The sequence below is a fragment of the Euleptes europaea genome, chromosome 7 (genome assembly GCF_029931775.1).
Source record: "Euleptes europaea isolate rEulEur1 chromosome 7, rEulEur1.hap1, whole genome shotgun sequence".
NCBI lineage: Eukaryota > Metazoa > Chordata > Lepidosauria > Squamata > Sphaerodactylidae > Euleptes > Euleptes europaea.
In genome coordinates, this window is record NC_079318.1 from 16,007,263 (window position 1) to 16,029,376 (window position 22,114).

Sequence of the window (22,114 nt, forward strand, 5' to 3'; positions counted from 1 at the left end):
CCAGAAAATATTCTTGTTAGTCTTTAAGGTGCTGCTGCACTCTGGCCCTTTTCGACTACAACAAGAGATGGACTGGCTCCATGAAGGAAGCCATGGCCCTCAGTTTGCAAAACCTGAGCAAGGCTTAAAGATAGGACGTTGAAGGCAGTAGGAAAGTTGGAGGCAGCAGGAAAAGAGGAAGACCCAACAAGAGATGGATGGACTCAATAAAGGAAGCCACGGCCCTCAATTTGCAAGACCTGAGCAAGGCTTAAAGATAGGACGTTGAAGGCAGTAGGAAGGCAGTAGGAAAGTTGGAGGCAGCAGGAAAAGAGGAAGACCCAACAAGAGATGGATTGGCTCCATGAAGGAAGCCACGGCCCTCAATTTGCAAGACCTGAGCAAGGCTTAAAGATAGGACGTTGAAGGCAGTAGGAAGGCAGTAGGAAAGTTGGAGGCAGCAGGAAAAGAGGAAGACCCAACAAGAGATGGATGGACTCAATCAAGGAAGCCACGGCCCTCAGTTTGCAAAACCTGAGCAAGGCTTAAAGATAGGACGTTGAAGGCAGTAGGAAAGTTGGAGGCAGCAGGAAAAGAGGAAGACCCAACAAGAGATGGATGGACTCAATAAAGGAAGCCACGGCCCTCAATTTGCAAGACCTGAGCAAGGCTTAAAGATAGGACGTTGAAGGCAGTAGGAAGGCAGTAGGAAAGTTGGAGGCAGCAGGAAAAGAGGAAGACCCAACAAGAGATGGATTGGCTCCATGAAGGAAGCCACGGCCCTCAATTTGCAAGACCTGAGCAAGGCTTAAAGATAGGACGTTGAAGGCAGTAGGAAGGCAGTAGGAAAGTTGGAGGCAGCAGGAAAAGAGGAAGGCCCAACAAGAGATGGATGGACTCAATAAAGGAAGCCACAGCGTTCAGTTTGCAGGATCTGAGCCAGGCTGTCAAAGAGAGGACATTGTGGAGGACGTTCCTTCGTAGGGTCGCCACTGACGGCACTTCACGCACACAACCAACGGCCCCGCGCACGGTGTCGTCCGGCTGCTGCTGCTGCTGCAATGTCGCCGGCGGCCAGCGGGAGGCGGCAGAGGGACGCGGAGGCGAGGCGGGCGGGCGGGACGCGCCGTCGCGGCGGCGGCCGAGCGGCGCTGGCGCTGCAGAGGCGCGGCGGAGCTTCGACGGAGCGCCCCGATCGCTGCCGGCCGGGCTGGGCAGGGGGACCCGCGGAGGCCGGCGACGCCCGCTGCCCGGGCTGCTCGCGGCGGAGCCCCCTCGGGGAGGCGCCCCGCTCCTCCCGCCGCCGCTGAGGCTCGTCGTCGCGCCCCGGCTCCATGGCCGCCCCAGCCCCGCGCCCCCCTTGGCTCACCTGGGCGCTCCTGTTGCTCCTGGCCGCTCTGCTGCACTCCGCCTGCCCGGCGGCACCAGGTACAGGCCCCTTCCCTCTCTCCCTCCCTCCGTCGGGGTGGCGGCCGAGGGCGGGCACGCACCGGGGGGGCTTGCCCCTTCCCCCCAGCCAAATGCTCAGCGCTCCAGAATGAAGCCCCCAGGCAGAGTGGGGAGAACTTGGATAGGGGAAAGGGGCGTCTAGAGGGTGGCAAATCTAAGGCATAGACCTCTTATGCATACATGGCCAATAAGCCCCCATGCGGAGTTGGGAGAATTTGGGTGGGGGAAAGGGGCATCTAGAGAGCAGCAAATCCATGGCAAGACCTCTTATGCATAAATGGCCAATGAGCCCCCATGCAGAGTTTGAAGAATTTGGAGGGGGGAAAGGGGCATCTAGAGAGTGGCAAATCCAAGGCAAGACCTCTTATGCATAAATGGCCAATGAGCCCCCATGCGGAGTTTGGAGAATTTGGGTGGGGGAAAGGGGCATCTGGAAAGCGGCAAAGCTAAGGCAAGACCTCTTATGCATAAATGGCCAAAGAGCCCCCATGCGGAGGTGGGAGAATTTGGGTGGGGGAAAGGGGCATCTAGAGAGTGGCAAATCTAAGGCAAGACCTCTTATGCATAAATGGCCAAAGAGCCCCCATGCAGAGTTTGGAGAATTTGGGTGGGGGAAAGGTGCGTCTAGAGAGTGGCAAAGCTAAGGCAAGACCTCTTATGCATAAATGGCCAATGAGCCCCCATGCAGAGTTTGAAGAATTTGGAGGGGGGAAAGGGGCATCTAGAGAGTGGCAAATCCAAGGCAAGACCTCTTATGCATAAATGGCCAATGAGCCCCCATGCGGAGTTTGGAGAATTTGGGTGGGGGAAAGGGGCATCTGGAAAGCGGCAAAGCTAAGGCAAGACCTCTTATGCATAAATGGCCAAAGAGCCCCCATGCGGAGGTGGGAGAATTTGGGTGGGGGAAAGGGGCATCTAGAGAGTGGCAAATCTAAGGCAAGACCTCTTATGCATAAATGGCCAAAGAGCCCCCATGCAGAGTTTGGAGAATTTGGGTGGGGGAAAGGTGCGTCTAGAGAGTGGCAAAGCTAAGGCAAGACCTCTTATGCATAAATGGCCAATGAGCCCCCATGCAGAGTTTGAAGAATTTGGAGGGGGGAAAGGGGCATCTAGAGAGTGGCAAATCCAAGGCAAGACCTCTTATGCATAAATGGCCAATGAGCCCCCATGCGGAGTTTGGAGAATTTGGGTGGGGGAAAGGGGCATCTGGAAAGCGGCAAAGCTAAGGCAAGACCTCTTATGCATAAATGGCCAAAGAGCCCCCATGCGGAGGTGGGAGAATTTGGGTGGGGGAAAGGGGCATCTAGAGAGTGGCAAATCTAAGGCAAGACCTCTTATGCATAAATGGCCAAAGAGCCCCCATGCAGAGTTTGGAGAATTTGGGTGGGGGAAAGGTGCGTCTAGAGAGTGGCAAAGCTAAGGCAAGACCTCTTATGCATAAATGGCCAATGAGCCCCCATGCAGAGTTTGAAGAATTTGGAGGGGGGAAAGGGGCATCTAGAGAGTGGCAAATCCAAGGCAAGACCTCTTATGCATAAATGGCCAATGAGCCCCCATGCGGAGTTTGGAGAATTTGGGTGGGGGAAAGGGGCATCTGGAAAGCGGCAAAGCTAAGGCAAGACCTCTTATGCATAAATGGCCAAAGAGCCCCCATGCGGAGGTGGGAGAATTTGGGTGGGGGAAAGGGGCATCTAGAGAGTGGCAAATCTAAGGCAAGACCTCTTATGCATAAATGGCCAAAGAGCCCCCATGCAGAGTTTGGAGAATTTGGGTGGGGGAAAGGTGCGTCTAGAGAGTGGCAAAGCTAAGGCAAGACCTCTTATGCATAAATGGCCAATGAGCCCCCATGCAGAGTTTGAAGAATTTGGAGGGGGGAAAGGGGCATCTAGAGAGTGGCAAATCCAAGGCAAGACCTCTTATGCATAAATGGCCAATGAGCCCCCATGCGGAGTTTGGAGAATTTGGGTGGGGGAAAGGGGCATCTGGAAAGCGGCAAAGCTAAGGCAAGACCTCTTATGTATAAATGGCCAAAGAGCCCCCATGCGGAGTTTGGAGAATTTGGGTGGGGGAAAGGGGCATCTGGAGAGCGGCAAATCTAAGGCAAGACCTCTTATGCATAAATGGCCAAAGAGCCCCCATGCGGAGTTGGGAGAATTCAGATAGGGGAAATGTGCATTTGTGTGCCGTCAAGTCACAGCCGACTTATGGCGACCCCTTTTTTTGGGGGGGGGGTCATGGCAAGAGACGAACAGAGGTGGTTTTCCAGTGCCTTCCTCTGCACAGCAACCGTGGTCTTCCTTGGTGGTCTCCCATCCAAATACTAACCAGGGCTGACCCTGCTTAGCTTCTGAGATCTGTCGAGATCAGGCTAGCTTAGGGCTAGCCAAGGTCAGGGCAATGTGCATTTAGAGAGGGGCAAATCCAAGGCAAAAAGCTTCCGTGCGTTTTCGCCCCTCGGTGTTCCTCTTTTCCTTCTTTCCACTTTAATCCTGCGCTGCTCGTTTTGTTTGTAAACTCTTGGGGGCAGGGGTCTTTTCTAGCCTGTGTTCTGCTACAGCACTTTGTTGGTGTTATAAAATTGATCATGGGGCAGTGTTTGTGTGCGATATGTGAGAATATAGCTTCCCTCCTCCAGTGTGATCTTTTTCTATGCGTGTAAGCGAAAAGATGCTGTTAAAGACTGCCTTATAAATGGAAGTGTTTCCTTACGTGGAAAACAAACAGTGCCTGAATCCTTCCCCCCCTCTTTGGATTCTTGGTCCCACTTGCAACCCATGAAATTAGATTCGACATAGACTCACCAGGCCCTAAATGCAGTGGATTATGGAGTACCCCAGCCCTCCATCTGGAAACCCCCTTGGCTCTGCACTCCCGCTGGCACGATGGGGACTTATCTTGGAAGTGAAGCGTACATCAGTTCAGGCAGAAAATGTGACTGCAGGGGAAAGAAGAGATGGATATCTGACCAGAAATTAAGATCTGGACGCCGCAGAGAAATAAACTGCCATGACCAGCTGAGGGAGAACTTGTGGCCGTGGCCACTGCAGAGAGCTGTTTTCCTGGGGTTGGGTCACTTGGGGTGTGTGTGTGGGGGGGGAGGTAGTTCAAAATTTCCTGCATTGTGCAGGGGGTTGGACTAGATGACCCTGGTGGTCCCTTCCAACTCTATGATTCTCTGGGTTTGGGCTTTGTGCATAATGTCTTTCCTCCTTGCTCCTTTCCCCAGGTCTGTGCACTTTTATAAACCCTTTTGCCTTGCAGGAATGGAAGGAGCAGCTATATGTGTTGCTACAAGTTAAACTTGCAGCCAAGTGCAGGAATTCTGAAAGCAAAGCTTGCCCACGGGGCAGTTCCTTGACAGCAACAGTTCATGTAATTGTCAAGATGAAGGTCTGCAGGCTGTAGTTCGAGCAAGTTCCACTGCATTCAGTGAGACGCGCTTCCAAGAGAATTAAGTGTCGGCTCAAGGGGCCAGGGCTAGGAAATAATTTTTTAAAAACCCTTCCGTGAGATCTGTTTCTTTTGGAAATGTGTAGCAGGACCTAGGTTTCTAGGGAGTGACTGCTGGAGCTCTGTAGTATAATGTGGAATGTCCTGTTCGGAGAGTCTATGGCTAAAACACCTGTAACTCTTTCAAAGATCTTTTCTTCCTTCCTCCAGGCTCCTGATGCTTTTCTGGAATCAAGTTTGTTTGTTGTGGCTTGCAGACTCCTGTTGCATTTTCCACTGTTCACCCTCCCTTCTGCCCCCCCCCCATTCACCCTCTAGCCTATAAATCACTCCAGAGATGGAATGTTTTAACTGGATAGGCTCAGATCTGGAGCTTTGCACCGAGGCAAAGCCCAGCCACATTAACACAGGATTTATGGTGTATAAAGGGGAGGATCAAAGATAAAATATTTTGAGCAAAATCTATCCGATGAGTTTCATCCTCGCTTTGGACAGCAGAAGTCGGGGGGTTTCGGAGTAATTCGGATTAATTGGCTCTGTGTAAAATATTAACTGGCATCATTAAGCTTGGAAAGCCACTTCAACACGGTGGTTTGGAAAGGTGGACAGTTGGAGGCTTCTCCCAGCAAAAGGGTATTCATGAACCATCAGCCTGGATATGACTGTCCATCACCTCTCTTGTGCTTAAGGCTCCCCTGTGTTGTGTTTAGATCACGAAGGGTAGCCGTGTTAAGTCTGTCACTGGCAGTAGAAAAGAGCAAGAGTCCAGTCGCACCTTAAAGACTAACAACATTTCTGGCATTGGTATGAGCTTTCGTGAGTAATATTGAATTTAAGCTCACTTCTTCAGATACAGCTCGAATGTGATTCCCTCTATCCTACATGCAGCATCATGTACAGAATGTACAGAAGAAGCTCACCGGGGCCCAAGAGAGGACGCGGCACCATTTGCCAGCATTTTACCGCTGAGCCATCCGGTCGGCAACATTTGAACCTTGCATGAGACCTGTGGGGGCGGAGCTCAGCAACTTTTTATCACTACATTTAGGGTAGATGCCATCACCTTCTAGCCATATTTGAAGAAGTGAGCTGCAGCTCACGGAAGCTCCTACCCTGCCAGAAATTTTGTTAGTCTTTAAGGTGCTACTGGAGTTTGGCTCTTCTCTACTGCTGGGTTGTGTTTGTTGCTCTAAAACCAGTCCCGCACCATCACTGATGAGAATGGAAGTGCTTCATTCATTCCCCTTTGAGAGTAGATTTAATCCTTCATTTAATGCTCCATCAGGCTTGATTTATAGTTTATAAGGAACAACAAAGTGGTGGAGATTGGTCTGTGGAGGCCAGCAGACGGGCAGTGTTGCGGTTCGGCAGGAGGTGGGTCTGGAGTGCTACTTGGCCTTTGAGTCGGATCCAACTGTGGTCCCGAGACTGACTTGAGACCTGGTGCTCAGATGAACACAGGGGCGGGCTTGCGGGGCCATCCTAAGTGCCGGATGTTTGACTTCAGTGGACATAAAATGGTGTAACCCCGCTTAGGAGGACCTTGTTCTTTGTACAATCCCAGTACTGGGACAACAGAGGGCCAGTGGAGTCCCAGCGCTGCGTCTAGAGCACACTTTGCTGCCTGTACAGTCATATGAGATTGGGAAAATTACATGAGCAGTCACCCCCCCCCCACACACACACTATGTATTCCCTAGACCAGTGGTTCCCAACCTTTTTTTGACCAGGAACCACTAGGACTTTTTTGTTCGGTGCAGGGACCCCAAGGTTCAAAATAAAAATTCAGAGAATTTGAAAATAAACTTTAATCATAACTGTTAGTTAAACATTAAACTTAGAATAATATTTGAATATATATTTTTATAATAGAGAACTTTTAATTTAAAATATTAATTTATTATGGGTTTATAACTTTGTTTCGTGGACCTTAATTTAGTTCTCGCGGACCCCTGGGGGTCCATGGACCCCCGGTTGGGAACCAGTGCCCTAGACAAATAACAGTGTTCCTTTGCCCCTATGATTTTAACTGTGCAACTATTACGAGCTGGTATTAGAACAATTTTCACAGAAATTTTCTAAGCAAAACCAAACTTTTGGAAGTTGGAATGGTCTCCATATGCTTATGGAGAGCCAGCGTGGTGTAGTGGTTAAGAGCGGTGGTTTGGAGCAGTGGACTCTGATCTAGAGAACCGGGTTTGATTCCCCACTCCTCCACCAAATCTGGTGAACTGGATTTGTTTTCCCACTCCTACACATGAAGCTAGCTGGGTGACTTTGGGCCAGTCACACTCTCTCAGCCCCACCTACCTCATAAGGTGTCTGTTGTGGGAAGGGAAGGTGACTGTAAGCCGGTTTGATTCTTCCTTAAGTGGCAGAGAAAGTCAGTTATAAAAATGAACTCTTCTTCGTTCATATGCAATCAGCATTACATTGTGATAATGCATTCATCTGTATGACTATGTAGGTATTTTACAGCGCATTCCTGAGAGCAATGCCTGCGCCGGGCTTAGGAGGCAACCCAGTGGCATTGCCTCCTAAGGAGGTTTCGGCACAGCCAAAACCTCTACCCAGCACAAAAAACCCGCAAAAAACAGCAAAAAGCTGGCGTGTCTAAAAAAAAAAGGGTGTTCCTGAGCCATTTCGGCTCAGGAGGCTGACTGAGGTCTGCCCTTGCCGGTGCCGGAACACCCCGGGAACGCCTCCCGGCTCGCTGCTGCAGCCTGTGCCAGCAGCCAGAGGCCAGCGGGAGGCTGCAGTGGCGTCCGGGCCCAGTGTTGCTGCTGCGGCAGCTGGGAACCGGCATGCAGGCATGCACGCCAGCACTGGGGCTACTCACGCCGGCGTGCACCCTCCAGGCGCCAGCATTGTGGGCCCCTGCGCCGGCGGAGGCCTTCGTTGGCCTCCTAAGGGCTTTGGACGTGCCCACCGGCACGCCTCCAGAATGGGCTGTTAATATTGAATTTGAGCATTCAGAGAAATCTGTTTTCTATGCTTGGGTGCCACCTGCAGATGGAGGTGCGGTTAGCCCCCCTCTGCCCCTTTGCCCAGTGAAATACTGTTTGCAGCCAAGATTGTGGCCATTTTTTCTGGCATGGCTTCTGTGCTTTTGCCAGCTCTAGGATCTACAGGATGGTCAGCACGTGGCATCTTTTCTGCAATGCGGATGCAGTGGTGCAGAAAGCTGCCCCTGTGGATTGCGGCCCCTCTCTCAACAACAGCTAGGCAGGGCCGTAACTGGGGGGGGCGGGCGGGGGCCGGAGGGCAGTCACCGCCCCCGTGGCATGTAGAGAGGGCAGTAGAACTGTCTCTCCTACCCGGCCCGCTTCTCCGGCAGGAGAGGCAGTTCTGCCGCCCTCTCTGCATGCCACAGGGGCGGTGACTGCCCTCCGGCCCCTACCCCCATCTACAGCCCTCCGGTTAGGGCCAACCAAGCTCCAGTGCTGGGGATCAGTGAACTGGTCCTTCCCAGTGTTTTTTAAAAATGGAAACAGCAGCTCCTGGCGGTCCCATTGTCTGCTAACTGAAGTTTCTGAACAGTCTTCAAATTAGGTCAAATAGCGCATCTTATAGTGACCTAACCTGAGCTGAATTTGCTCATCTTTGGGTGTCGCGCTATTATGCCAGTGTGGCCGAAGCGTCCGATCATGATCCGGGAGACCCCAGATTCGAACCCCCCACTCTGCCACTGAAACTTCCCGGGTAACTTCTGACCAGTCACTTTCTCTGAACTCGACCTTCCTTACAAGGCTGTTGCGCGGATAAAAGGGAGGGCAGGAGTACAAGGTAAGCCGCTGCGGGTCCGCATCGAGGAGAAAGGCTGAGGTATAGACCAAGAAAGTAAGTAAAGAAATAAAACCAGGGTTAGTACTTCGATGGGAGGCTGCCAAGGAAGTCCGGGGTTGCAACCCAAAGGCCGGCAGCACCAAGCTACTTCTGTTAGTTTCTTGACTTGGAAACCCTAGCTGGGTTGCTATAAGTCAGCTGTGACCGTGTCCCCAACAGAAGCCCCCTCCAACTCTGATGGGTGCTAAAGGCGGGGGGAGCAGGCAGAAGAGCAATGCCAGGGGGAAAAAAAGTATGGTCAAGAAAGAGGTTGGGGGTAGGGGAAGCTTATATATATATTTTTACACAGGTCATGACGACATTTATCACGTGCTTTGAATGGGATGGTTAAGGAAGGCAGTTCCGCTGCACTTCTGTTGCATGGCCAAGAGCAGCACACGGGGCATGCCAGTCGCTAAAGTATCTTCCTCCCTTGGGTTTCTCTTCATATCAGGCAGCTCCATCCCACACTCACCCCCCTCTCTGCTTTTGCTCCAGGGGCTCCTTTTCCTGTATCTGGCAGCGTTCAAGAGACCGTTCTCTGCGCTGAAACAACATTGCGTGGTTTGCCAATGCCGTACAGTTTGGCTGCGGCGGCTCTTCCGCTTCCTTTCCGCGAAATAAAAAGCTTTTTTTGTGAGAGTGAAAAGCAGGAGCTCCCGTGGCGAGCAGCGGGGCTGGGAATACGGATGAGCGTCGTCGGTTCTTTTTGAATCGAAACGTTGGGAAGAAAACGCACGGTCGCTTTATCCTCCTTTAATCCCCGTTTCAGCCTGGATCGAACGCATGCGTTTCGCCTAATGTGCGTTCGATCCTGGCTAAAACAGGGATTAAAGGAGGATAAAGCGACCGTGCGTTTTCGCCCGTTGTCTGACTTTTGCAAAGTGAGGCTGCTTGAGTGAGAGAGGGGCGCCGGTCACGGACTCGAGCAAAATCAGTGGAATATATGAAAGTTGCATACATGGGGCTGAAGGGTTTGTGACTGGTAAAGAAAGTCTGTTTATAACAGCAAAGAAGATGGGCTTGGAAGTAAATACTAGTATCTTTTCCCTTTCAGGAAGATCATTATCTGGAGGGGGGATTTTTACCTGCAGACGATTGCCTAAGGGTAGGGTTGCCAACCTCCAGGTGGTGGTTGGAGATCTCCTGCTATTACAACGGATCCTGCTATTACACCTGTATTATACCCCATTGATGCCCCTCCCCTCCCGAAACCCTGCCCTCCTCAGGCTCCACCCCCAAATTGCCAGGTGTTTCCCAACCTGGAGCTGGCAACCCTACCTAAGGGGGGGGAAATGGAAAACATCAGAAGACACACTTTCATGTATCTTCAGAGACCTGCTCAGTGTGGCTCAAAACTAAAACACATACAAACAAAGCACAAACAAATAAGATACAGCCTTTTAAAATAATCCAAAGCATAAAAACAAACCATTTAATGTAGAAAGCCCTCACTTGAGCAGGCCATCAAAACAATTGTGAAAAACCAGCCCCTTAGTGAAAAGACTGGGTAAAAAGAGATATTTTGGCGTGCCTAAAAGATGGCCCAGGCTAGCCTGATCTCGTCAGATCTCAGAAGCCAAGCAGGGTCAGCCCTGGTTAGTATTTGGATGGGAGACCACCAAGGAAGACCAGGGTTACTGTGCAGAGGAAGGCACTGGCAAACCACCTCTGTTAGTCTCTTGCCATGAAAACCCCGCAAAAGGGGTCGCCATAAGTTGACGGCACTTCATACACACACACACACAAAAGAGATTTGAGTAGTTTCCAGGAGAAACTCAAGGGGAAGGGCATTCTGAAAGGCAGGTGTCACCACTGGAAAAGACCTGATTCTGATAGAATATGTTTCCCATATAGCAGTTGACAACCAGCAGGAGATGGAGGGGATGGAGACTGGGAGAATGATGTTGTGCCATACCTGGAAATGAGGCACCACTGATGCAGTGCTCTAGGATACCGTCCAGTTTTGTCGAAACCCTAGAGCGTTGAACAGCATCACTTCCAGGTATTTGACAGAAGTGGTGTTGCACCATTGATGCAATGCTACTTTTATGGCCACTTCCCCCCCACATCCCACCGAATGTCAGTGGGTAATGAAGAGGGTGCCCTATTTCCATGTCATGTTTAGCCCTAGAACTGTATGTTACTTGGGAGATGGATGACTCCATCATCCAACCATTTTCTTTCTTTAAAAAAAACGAAATACAGGCAATTGATAATGGCAAAGATAAATATTGCGTGGTTGTATATATGTGTGAAAACTTGCAAATTGTTTTTCCAAACAAAATACCCTCCCATTGCTATGTGCCTCATGGGAGAAAATTACAAGTGTTGTGCAATGAGAAATTAGACCATAAGGGATTGTAATATATAGGTCCTATTTTTGCAAGCACCTTTCCATCCAGGATCAAATAGGTGTGAACTGCTGACCTTACTCTACTCTCCCTTGCCTCTTCCCATTGTGCTTTCCCTCTGTAGACAGTAGTGTATGGATCTGTGATCCCTTGTACCTGGGAATTCACCATCTGTTACCTATTCTGGCTGATTGTAAGAGATCTCAGGACGTGTACTGATTGACTTGGCTTTACACTGAAGCACTCTGTTTGGGGCATAGAAGAAGAAGAGTTGGTTTTTAGATGCCAACTTTCTCTACCACTTAAGAAAGAATCAAACTGGCTTACAATCACCTTCCCTTCCCCTCAACAGACACCCTGTGAGGTGGATGGGGCTGAGAGTGTGACTAGCCCAAGGTCACCCAGCAGGCTTCATGTGGAGGAGTGGGGAAACAAATCCAGTTCACCAGATTAGCCTCTGCTGTTCATGTGGAGGAGTGGGGAATCAAACCCGGTTCTCTAGATCAGCGTCCACTGCTCCAAACCACCGCTCTTAACCACTACACCACGCTGTGGTGCATAGCATGGTGAGTGTGCACGGGGGAAGCACCCACAAGGCTGAGGCTCACTTTCTTCTGATACCATAAGAAGAGCCCTGCTGGATCAGACCAGTGACCCATCTAGTCCAGCATCCAGTCTTACTCAGTGGCCAACCAGGTTCTCTGGAGGGCCAACAACAGGGCACAGAGGCTGAGGCTTTTCCCTGATGTTGCCCCCTGGCACTGGGATTCAGAGGTTTACTACCTGTAAACATGGAGGTTTCCTTCAGTAACTATGACTACCTGCCACTAATGGACCTAGCCTCCATGAATCTGTCTAATCCCCTTTTAAAGCCATCTATCCTACATCCCCTGTCAGCAAATTCCACATTTTAATCACTCTCTGTGTAAAGAATAATTTCCTTTTGTCTCTTCTGAAACTACTGCTTATCAGCTTCACTGGATGCTCTTGAGTTCTAGTATTTTGGGAGAGGAAAAAAAAGTTCTCTTGTCAACTCTCTCCACCCCGTGCATAATTTTATAAACCTCTGCCATGTGCCCCCTTACTCATCTCTTTTTCTAAACTCAAAAGTCTCATACTCTTCAGTCTTCCCTCATAACGAAGGTCTTCCAACCCCCTAATCTACCATGTAGAGAGGTTGTCATACAAGGGCCAAATAATATTCTCTAACAGATCCTCTTGAGATTGCTTTAGTTATATGGCGGAAATGGCAAAACTTACAGCTTTGGTAAACCAAAAAGACAATGCTCAATTTATGGGCGAATGAGAGGCATGGAGGGCTTACTGTGAGACTGAAACTTATATGGGGAAACTGCAAGGTTATTCTTTGTTCTAATCCACTGATCAATAAGGTATAGGTAAAACATTGCAATACTCAAATCCTATCTTTATACCGAATATTTTAATTTCTTTTTATTATTACACATAATATTTAATAACCAAGGTTTATAAACAATATATTATGTTTTTCCTTTTATTTTCTTTGGTTGAATTGAAGAAATTAGTATGCAATAAGAAAGCTATTGTTAGACATAATATAAAATAACATTAGGATTAGAATTCTAAATGCAAAAGACCAAACAAGTTATTAGAAAGATTGAGGAGGATGAAGGGGAAGTTTTCACTTATTTAATCTTTTAATAATGACGTATTTTCAACAACTATATCTTGATACGAATGTTTATGTAGTTATTTTTGAGTATTTGTTGAAAAGCTTATATATGATTTTATGGAAAATAATAAAAATTCTTAAAAAAAAGAGAGATTGCTTTAGTTATATTGAATCAATTGTCCTCAAAGTTAGCTCCCATTCCACATGCTCATGTATTGGTGTACTCTTCAGCTTTTTCATGATTATGTTAGTGTGCAATAGATGTACATTTCACTTCCTGTGTGGGATCAAAGAATTTCCTCCCCACAAGCGGATCTGTTGAGGAACGGCTGCCTTTGGCAAACAGCAATATTGTGCCACTGGGAAAATTTGACCTCTTTGAGCTCTGCTCAGAGTAGATGATAGCAACAGTGAGTAGTGTGGAATGTGGTTCTGTGAGCATCGTGCATATTTACTGGGATGTGTTAAGGTATTCTTAATGATAACTTCCTGTCCCGCTTGTGCTGTTTGTGATGTTCAATCTTTTTCTTCTCTTGGGACTGAACCCCATACCACTCATACAGTCATGATCACAAGGGCCTTTATACACACTCCTCCTTTCACACATGAACACATGAAGCGGCCTTATACTGAATCAGACCCTCAGTCCATCAAAGTCAGTATTGTCTACTCAGACCGGCAGCGGCTCTCCAGGGTCTCAGGTGGAGGTCTTTTGCATCACCTATTTGCCCAGTCCCTTTAACTGGAGATGACAGGGGTTGAACCTGGGACCTTCTGCAGGCCAAGCAGATGCTCCACCACTGAGCTACAGCCCCTCCCTTCCCTCTTAAAAAAAAGTTTAGTAATTCTTCAGGGCCTGCCAGCGTAGGAGGTCACTTTTTAAAAAGTGTCAGAAAAGCAATTCTCCCTGCCACAAGGTGATCCTTTGTGGCGGGTACCGTGCTGCCGGTGCACCGGTGGGGCTAGAACAAATATAGTGCTAAAATTCTCCCCACCAGATCTTGTCGGCTTTGAACTCCCCTGAAGCACAGAAGGATTTGAAGATAGTATTTGAAGATAATATTTAATAATATCCAGGCATGTAGGGGAGAAAGGCATGGAAACCCTAGAGTGGTAAACTTAAGGTGGCCTCTGTTGAACCATGCTTGTTCAACAAATGGAACTCAAGACGGAGATCTGGGTGCTGGGTTCAGAGGCCACTGTTTGACACATCACTACAGCTCTGTTCAGACATTTCTTTGTGATGTGCTGATCCTGGCAAGTTCTGAACAGACCCCTGTGTGTATACAAGCGGATGCACATATTCTCTTCCAGGTGGCTGAGAAACCTGGTGGGGGGGAAAGGGTTCCCGAGCACACGTACAAAGCTTATATACCATATACCATGTATGTATGTTGGGCTTTATTCAGACCTTCCACTGAATGCATGGAGATCGGGAACAGGGCCAGCAGGTGTCGTCCTCCTCCTTTTAGCAAAGGCAAGCCCAAACAGGCTAGAATCTGTGGCTTGGAGCATAATTCCCCTCTTCCATTTCTGTAGTGCTGACCTTAGGTGCAGAGGCAGCGCTCCATTGAGGAACATGCTTGATCTATTCTAGGTGCTTTCTGATCATTGCAAGATACTGATCTTGCATTAGTGGACAGCACCTAGCACTAGTAGAATTCTCTCCACAGTGGAGCGCTACCTCCACAATGGAGGATAGCACTGCGTAAACAGAAGAAAGGGTTAGGAGCCAAGTCCTTGTTCACTTCATAGTCAATTAACAGATTTTTGCAAGGGCTGTTGTACAGATGAATGATGTTTGTCCAAAAACCCCTCCAGTGACATTGTTCATTGTCCCTGTTACAAGCCGAGGACTCATTTTCCAAGGGTGTCGTTACCCCATAGTCTTCTTTCATCTATCTCCTGTGGTTGTCTTCTGCAAACCCATCTTTAAGCAACCCAGTAGGAAGCAGTAAATGATTGGGAGAATCGTCTGTGTTGTAGATCACTGGCTTGTTCTGCTGAGTCCAAATCGAGACGATGGTCCGAAGCAGATTTATTCTGCAAGTACAAGACTAAAGTCTTTGTGCAAATCATGGCTAAGGGAACGAGGTAGTAAACAGTATTCTGATTAGAAGGTCAAAGTTAAAAAGTCTGTCCATGGTGGGATGCTGAGTGTGAAAGTTGAAAGATGCAAACCTCAGGGCTAGGAAGCGGGCTCAAGGGTGGAGTAATAAGGCAAGAGAGGGGTGTTTCTGTCTGGCATCCTAAGCAGTAATGATTTGTTGTGCATATGGTATGGGTTGCTAGGACTTGGAACTGTCTGTCATCTCAGCTTCATGGGCCACAGGTCATTTAAGCTAGCCATGAAAGTCTGTTGGATGTTGACTGGGGCTTATGAGCAGCTGCTCCCTAATAGCTCATTTGGAAAAGGCACAAGACAAGACTCAAATATTTAAGTCAGGGTTTGATCCCTTCTGTTCGGGGTGGAGTGTTGTTGTTGGGGTGGTGTCCTTGTTTTTGGACATTCTGGCTTTTGTGAGAAAGGATCAGAGTAGTCCAAGCTCTGCTCGTGACCTGAGTTCGATCCCGACAGATGTCAGTTTCAGGTAGCCGGCTCAAGGTTGACTCAGCCTTCCATCCTTCCGAGGTCGGTAAAATGAGTACCCAGCTTGCTGGGGGTAAAGGGAAGACGACTGGGGAAGGCACTGGCAAACCACCCCGTAAACAAAGTCTGCTTAGGAAACGTCGGGATGTGACATCACCCCATGGGTCAGGAATGACCTGGTGCTTGCCCACGGGACCTTTACCTTTACCTTTTAGGTTTTTTATATGGAATGATTTAGAAATCTTGACTGATAAATGCTTGTGCCTGGCAGTTATTAAACCTCAGGGAGAACCACTAGAAAAAAAAATCCAGTGTCAAAACAAGGCCTGTTAAATTTACCAATTTGCAAATACTGTTTCCTAAGGAGCTAAGCAAGCATTTGAGACTTACGTTTTTGTGTACCCCAGAAATTAAGGGCATTAATTGCAAAACTAATTGTGCCATCTTGTTCTAAGAAGAAATATTTACTTGGTATTCTTTCAGACCTTGGTACTGGGGCAATTTAAAATGGAATTGGATTACTTTATTTTCCACCACAAAAGTATTTTTGTAATCCCCACACTTGGTTAAAAAAATGCTCCTGTGATCCTGTAATCACATAGTTGTGGTATCAGGCTTAATGAGAAAAGCTTCACTCCTGCGCTGCCACACATGTGCAAGTTCCACAGATTTGATTTAACCATATAGGAGTTGAGTGAGGGTCATGGCCTAGTACTTGCTTTTGCAGAACAAGTGATTTACACATTAGTAGCTGAAGGAGCCCCGTGGCGCAGAGTGGTAAGCTGCAGTACTGCAGTCCAAGCTCTGCTCACCACCTGAGTTCAATCCCAATGAGAGTCAGTTTCAGGTAGCCGGCTCAAGGTTGACTCAGCCTTCCATCCTTCCGAGTTTGGTAAAATGAGTACCCAGCTTGCTGGGAGTAAAGAGAAGATGACTGGGGAAAGGCACTGGCAAACGTAAACAAAGTCTGCCTAGGAAACGTCAGGATGTGATGTCACCCCATGGGTCAGGAATGACTCGATGCTTGCACAGGGGACCTTTACCTTTATATTTTTAGCTGAAGGGTCACTGGTAGGATTGCTAAATTTTGTTTGAGTGAAATCATATGGGCTCTCTGGGTTAGGCTAAAGGGGTGGAATCAAAGCACACGGAGGCGGGGTGCAGTACATGACTGTTTGGGGGCAGAGCCCACAGTATCTGGTGAGCCACCGGTAGAGCTAGGGAAGAAGCTGACAGGCTGTGGGAGGAGCCTGAAAGAATCTGGAGTTTTACTGGCATCTCAGTTCGATGCTGGTTATCTAGCAGATGATGATTGGTCAGATCAGTAAGTAGGGACCGTTTGGCAAGACTGATAATCAGTGTGGCTTTGCTCCCTTTCAGGCCAAATGGCTTGATAGATGTACTGTATAAGGGCAATTGTGCAATGAAATAGAGGGTTTTAGGACACCCACACCCATTGGCCTTTTGGAAAATATTATTGCTGTTCTTGCTATGATTAAAAGGTAAAGGTAAAAGTCCCCTGTGCAAGCACCGGGTCATTCCTGACCCATGGGGTGACGTCACATCCCGACGTTTACTAGGCAGACTTTTGTTTACGGGGTGGTTTGCCGGTGCCTTCCCCAGTCATCTTCCCTTTACCCCCAGCAAGCTGGGTACTCATTTCACCGACCTCGGAAGGATGGAAGGCTGAGTCAACCTTGAGCCGGCTACCTGAAACCAACTTCCATTGGGATCAAACTCAGGTGGTGAGCAGAGCTTGGACTGCAGTACTGCAGCTTACCACTCTGCACCACGGGGCTCTTCCTTGCTATGATTACTGCACATTAATTACTGCCCAATCATGCGGTCACTGTACTAATCCTTTTATCCCTTAGAAGCTCCTTGATCAATTGATCTTGAGCAGCATATATCTAGATATATATATCTACTGTACTAATGTAGCAATGATTTTTTAAAACATGAGCTTGAGTTTAAGTCTGCTTAAGTGTTCTCAGCCACAAATTAAACACTCCTCCAGCGTTTTTTGTAAAACCAGTAAGCTCACACTCCAGCACTCAGTGTTCTCACATGCCATCACTAAGTGTACTTAAGTGTTCTTAGCCACAAGTTAAACTCTCAAACAGCGTTCTTTGTGAAACCAGTTAGCTCATACACCAGCACTGTTGGTTCCAATTATATAACCATTTAATTTATGTAACTTTCTTTGTGCCTCGGTTGAAAATTTGTAATGCATCACACAATATTTCAGAGTGAATGCTTCTGCGGAACATTCTTGTTTTAAGTATTGCTTTTTTTTTTTTACTTCCAAAAATTATGTGGTCTTTCCACGTCAATATAAGGACCTTCTTGAGAAGTGGAACGTGCCTTTGGAACCCTGTGGGGTAGTGAGACAGTTGCAGAATTGAGGCTGGAAGATTAACCTGCTGTATCGTTCATTGGCTGTGCCAAAGCAGAGATTTCCGAGGGCATGGAGTAGGATGGTTGGAGAGTAGGCAAGGCCATCAAGGTGGAAGAAGTATTTTTTCCCCCAGGAGTATTACTTGTGTACGTTTCTGGAACTGGGGATTGGTCAAGATTTAATAAAACTTTATTCCATAGTAACTTGTAAATGCTTTTTAGAGCTTTGGAAAACCACCCTGCCTGAAACATGTTGCTGGCTCTTGCTTGTCATTAGTGGGACTCATTACATTGTGTAAATTTAAGCAGATGCTGAACTTAAAAGGATGAGGCTGTTGCTTTGTTGTGTTTGATTTATAGTGTGCTTTATGCAAAGCGACACCAAGATGTGTGAGGATACACAACAGAGAAGTGTTCCCAAGACGCAAAGGGTTGGACAAAGGAGCAATTCCCCTGGGCTGCCACTAGGTGTCTCAGACCCTACATCAACATGGTTGAACAAGCTGTCAAGTGAAGCTTGTGTTAGAAGGCAACTTATCTGAATATTAAGCAGGATGGTCTGCCAAAGGGTAATATTCCAAGCACTCTAATGAAGAACAGACCCTCCTCAAATGTCCCCTTCCATAAAAAAGGTCAGCATTCACAATCGTAAGAACGGCATTATATACAGATGTGTCATATTCGGAGCAGGGATTAAAAACAAAAAAACTTTCCTCGAAAAGAACCCGTATTCTAACCCGTTACGGGAAAACATCTGAAAACGGACGCTGGAAAAGTACCCTGTTTAAATGGAATTAATTGGGACTTAAGCTCTCAACACGCATTCGGAGATAGGCAAGGATCGGAGCTGACATGAAATGGGCCCGGGGGCAGAGGTTGCACACAGAGGGTCCCAAGTTCAAGTCCTGGCATCTCTAATTCAACATGGCTCTGATGTAGCTGGCGTTAGTAAAGACTCTGGCGTGCGCTGCCTGTCAGAAAAGACAATACTGGGCAAAGGAACCAATCCGGTATTAGTTTGCTTCGTAAATTTATAAAATTAAGGATTTTTAAAACTTCCATTAAAATCTGTAGCATGGGTTGATTCCCATGTTTGATTTGGAAGGCCAACCGAACTGACTTTCCTCAGGATTTGATCCCATTCTAATGTTAAGCTGCCCCCTGGATAGTTGCTGGGGTATATGCCCCAGTTGGATGGGGAGGAAAGACGTGTGCTCTTTCATGAATCATGTTTCCTAGGAGTCTTGTCCTTTCCTTTATTCCATTCTTTATTCTTGAGGACCGACTGGTCATAAGCAAAACAAATTCAGTGCAGTCCATAATACATAAATAACCATAATACAAAAATATACTATCTAAACAGTACAGTTAAAAAGAGGTATCCTTAAAAACCATAGTTAAAATTTGTGCCGCAGCAAGGGTTGCATTTGGGTCGGCATCAGCCAATAACTTTGCAACTATCTCTTGCTTTAGGGCAGGTCCCTACCTCTGAATGTGTATTGTGATCCATTTGTCTCTGGGGAGATCATACTTTTTACAATCGGCAAAAAAATGCCAAACGGTGTCCAAACTCCCTGATCCACAACCACAAAGTCGCTCGGAAAAGGGGACCCCGAACTATCTGTCCACTAACTCCCCCAACGACAGTGCATTTAATCTAGCCTTGGCGAAGAGCAGTCTGTACTTGGGGACAGTCAAAAATTTGCAATAAGCAGGTAGAATCTTTGGATTGGGGACCTAGGAGTGTTGTGTTTATCTTTCAACACTGTGAAAAACTGTTAGCATGTCATACTTTCTTGACTTTAGGATCCAATCACATCAGGGCTTTTCTGGGATATTCACTAGTGAGTATACTTGCATCGAGGCAGTGACTGAAATGGGACACACAGAAGAGGTCCGTGAAGAGGTGCCTGCAGGACTAGGAACGCGTTTAAGCCAAAGCATATTTAGTTCAAACCAGTATGTGTTATACACAATTTGTGTGTTACGGAAACAGAGAAAAGGATTATTCTCTCTGCCTTTTTAGGGTCCTTCTTTATAGTCTCTTGGTTTGTGTTTGACATTGCTTATAAAGAAGGACGTTTAATAGTGAACTGACATATCCAAAGCCCCTGCCCTTGGCAAAGATGCATCTATAAAACTTCATGATTTTTGCTGATGTATCAGATGTCATCAGTGTGAAAGGCAGGGCTGAGACAGACATTTGATTTTTTTTTTTAATAAAAGCATGTTAAAGCTTGAATTTGTGTTCCTTAACTTTTTGTTTTTTTGAGTCAGAGAATTTTGGCAGTACCCAGTGGAAAGTTAAACATGCACTTTAGAGATGGAATGGAAAGACTTTACATAAACATATGAATCTTTTTGGATTAAAAAAATAGTGTTGCAACACATGGTGGAAGAATCATCTCACTAGTTGGGTCTTATCGTAACCCAAAATGCACACCGAGTGTATAGATACCTGGTTTTTTTTTAATATTTCATGAAAGCCTCAAGATAAAAATACACATTGTATTTTGAAAAATCATGGACATGGAGTTTGATTCTGACAGTTCATTGATATTTAAATATGTATATTTATTAGAATATTTTGAAACTGGCTTGCTAATGGCTTGATCTTGTGATCCAGTGGATTAGATTTAAAGAGCCCAGCTGCTGTTTTTGTGCAGATGTTAAGATACTTCCTCTGCTGCCATGTTAGGAGTTGCCCCTGCTGTAGCTTCAAAATGCAATGCATGGTGACTTGTATTGCAGCATTAACTCTTGCTGCTCTATGTCTGTGCCATTCTGTGGACTTTTGGACCATCAGAATAGCAAACACCCCTGGCTAGTCTAATCCCTGGCATGTTAGTTATTTAGGTGTCTTGAAGTTGTTGGTTTTTTTTAACTGTTTATAAGGGAATATTCAGACTTGAAATCCTTGAAACACTGTGTGTCTCATTCTTGCAAAATATCCTATGGGTTTGGGGGTATCCCCAGAAAACCAGAAGGTTTGCCAAATGGCTATGTTGCATTTGAAGAATCGCACACTTGCAATTTTTACCAGACATTTCACACTAATGCTGCAAGTAGAGAGAAGTATGCCTAGATGTAATTCTCACAAAAATATTAATCTCCTGTATAGATAGGGTAAGAAAAAAAATAAGGGTCGCTTGCACATTTTTCCTGATGTATTTTTTTTCATGGCCTACCTCTTAAAATCTATTTTCATAGGAAATAATTGCAAAAAGAAGTGGTGACATTGTCTTGGCTTTAGAAGCTTGTTTTTTTGTCATGGTTAATCTTATCATTTCTGTTGGTACTTACCATTATTCCCGATAAAAGATTCTTGGTATATTTTTTAGTACCTATGCTCTAGGTATTAGCAGGTGAATAGGCATTTTGTTGCTGAAAACAGCCATATTTAGTTCAATGACTGGATTATCTTATTTTCTTTTGTTAATTATAATGGGAAGACATGTATAAAGTGTGGCATGTTACACTGTGTATATGTAAGGTGCGGTTGGGAAGCATGTACAAATGCGGGGGGGGGGCGGTTCTGCCCGGTGACCAGTGGGTGTAATAGAGCAGCCGAAAGTCCTCAGCCATGTGACTGGTGGAACATCTCCATCTTGCAGGCCCTATGGAACTGGGCCAGACCCCGCAGGGCCCCATGTCTTTTAATTTGATCTCTTAATTTTTTTTCAATTTGTTCTAGCCTGTTTTATGAGACTCTTAAAGTTGCTAGACATTTTATGCTGTGTTTACACTCTGGCTTGGATTTTGGTTTTTAATGCTGATTTTTTTACCGTTGTGTTAATAGTTTGTTAAGAGTTAATAATTTGTTAAGAGCCCTGTGGCGCAGAGTGGTAAGCTGCAGTACTGCAGTCCAAGCTCTGCTCATGACCGGAGTTCAATCCCAATGGAAGTTGGTTTCAGGTAGCCGGCTCAAGGTTGACTCAGCCTTCCATCCTTTCGAGCTTGCTGGGGGTAAAGGGAAGATGACCGGGGAAGGCACTGGCAAACCACCCCGCAAACAAAAGTCTGCCTAGTAAACGTTGGGATGTGACGTCACCCCATGGGTCAGGAATGACCTGGTGCTCGCACAGGGGACCTTTACCTTTTTTTAATAGTTTGTTAATTATTAACAAATGTTTGTATCATGGTTAACTTGTAAGCCACTTTGAGCAGGTTTCCTTGAGAGGCAGTATTAAAATGTTCTAAATAAATAAGTAAATAGGGAACAACCAAGGGATGTACAGACTACCATTTATGAATCGTCGCCTTCAGATATTTGATAACCATTGAGTCTCCAGGTGTGCAACAAACCCAGAATGCTTTGGGGAGGGACTGTGGCTCAGTCTGTAGAGCCTCTGCTTGGCATGCAGAAGGACCCAGGTTCAATCCCCAGAATCTCCAGTTAAAGGGATTAGGCAAGCAGGT

At 46.8% G+C, this 22,114-nt stretch overlaps 1 protein-coding gene across 1 annotated transcript in view; it reads left to right on the forward strand.

Moving 5' to 3' along the window:
* The first annotated feature begins 1,313 nt into the window (after positions 1-1,313).
* FNDC1 (fibronectin type III domain containing 1) overlaps positions 1,314-22,114 on the forward strand; it is a 119,569-nt gene continuing 98,768 nt past the window's right edge. The window contains exon 1 of the mRNA XM_056853304.1: positions 1,314-1,407. Within this exon, the coding sequence (XP_056709282.1) occupies positions 1,314-1,407 (94 nt within the window). The remainder of the gene's footprint in view (positions 1,408-22,114) is intronic.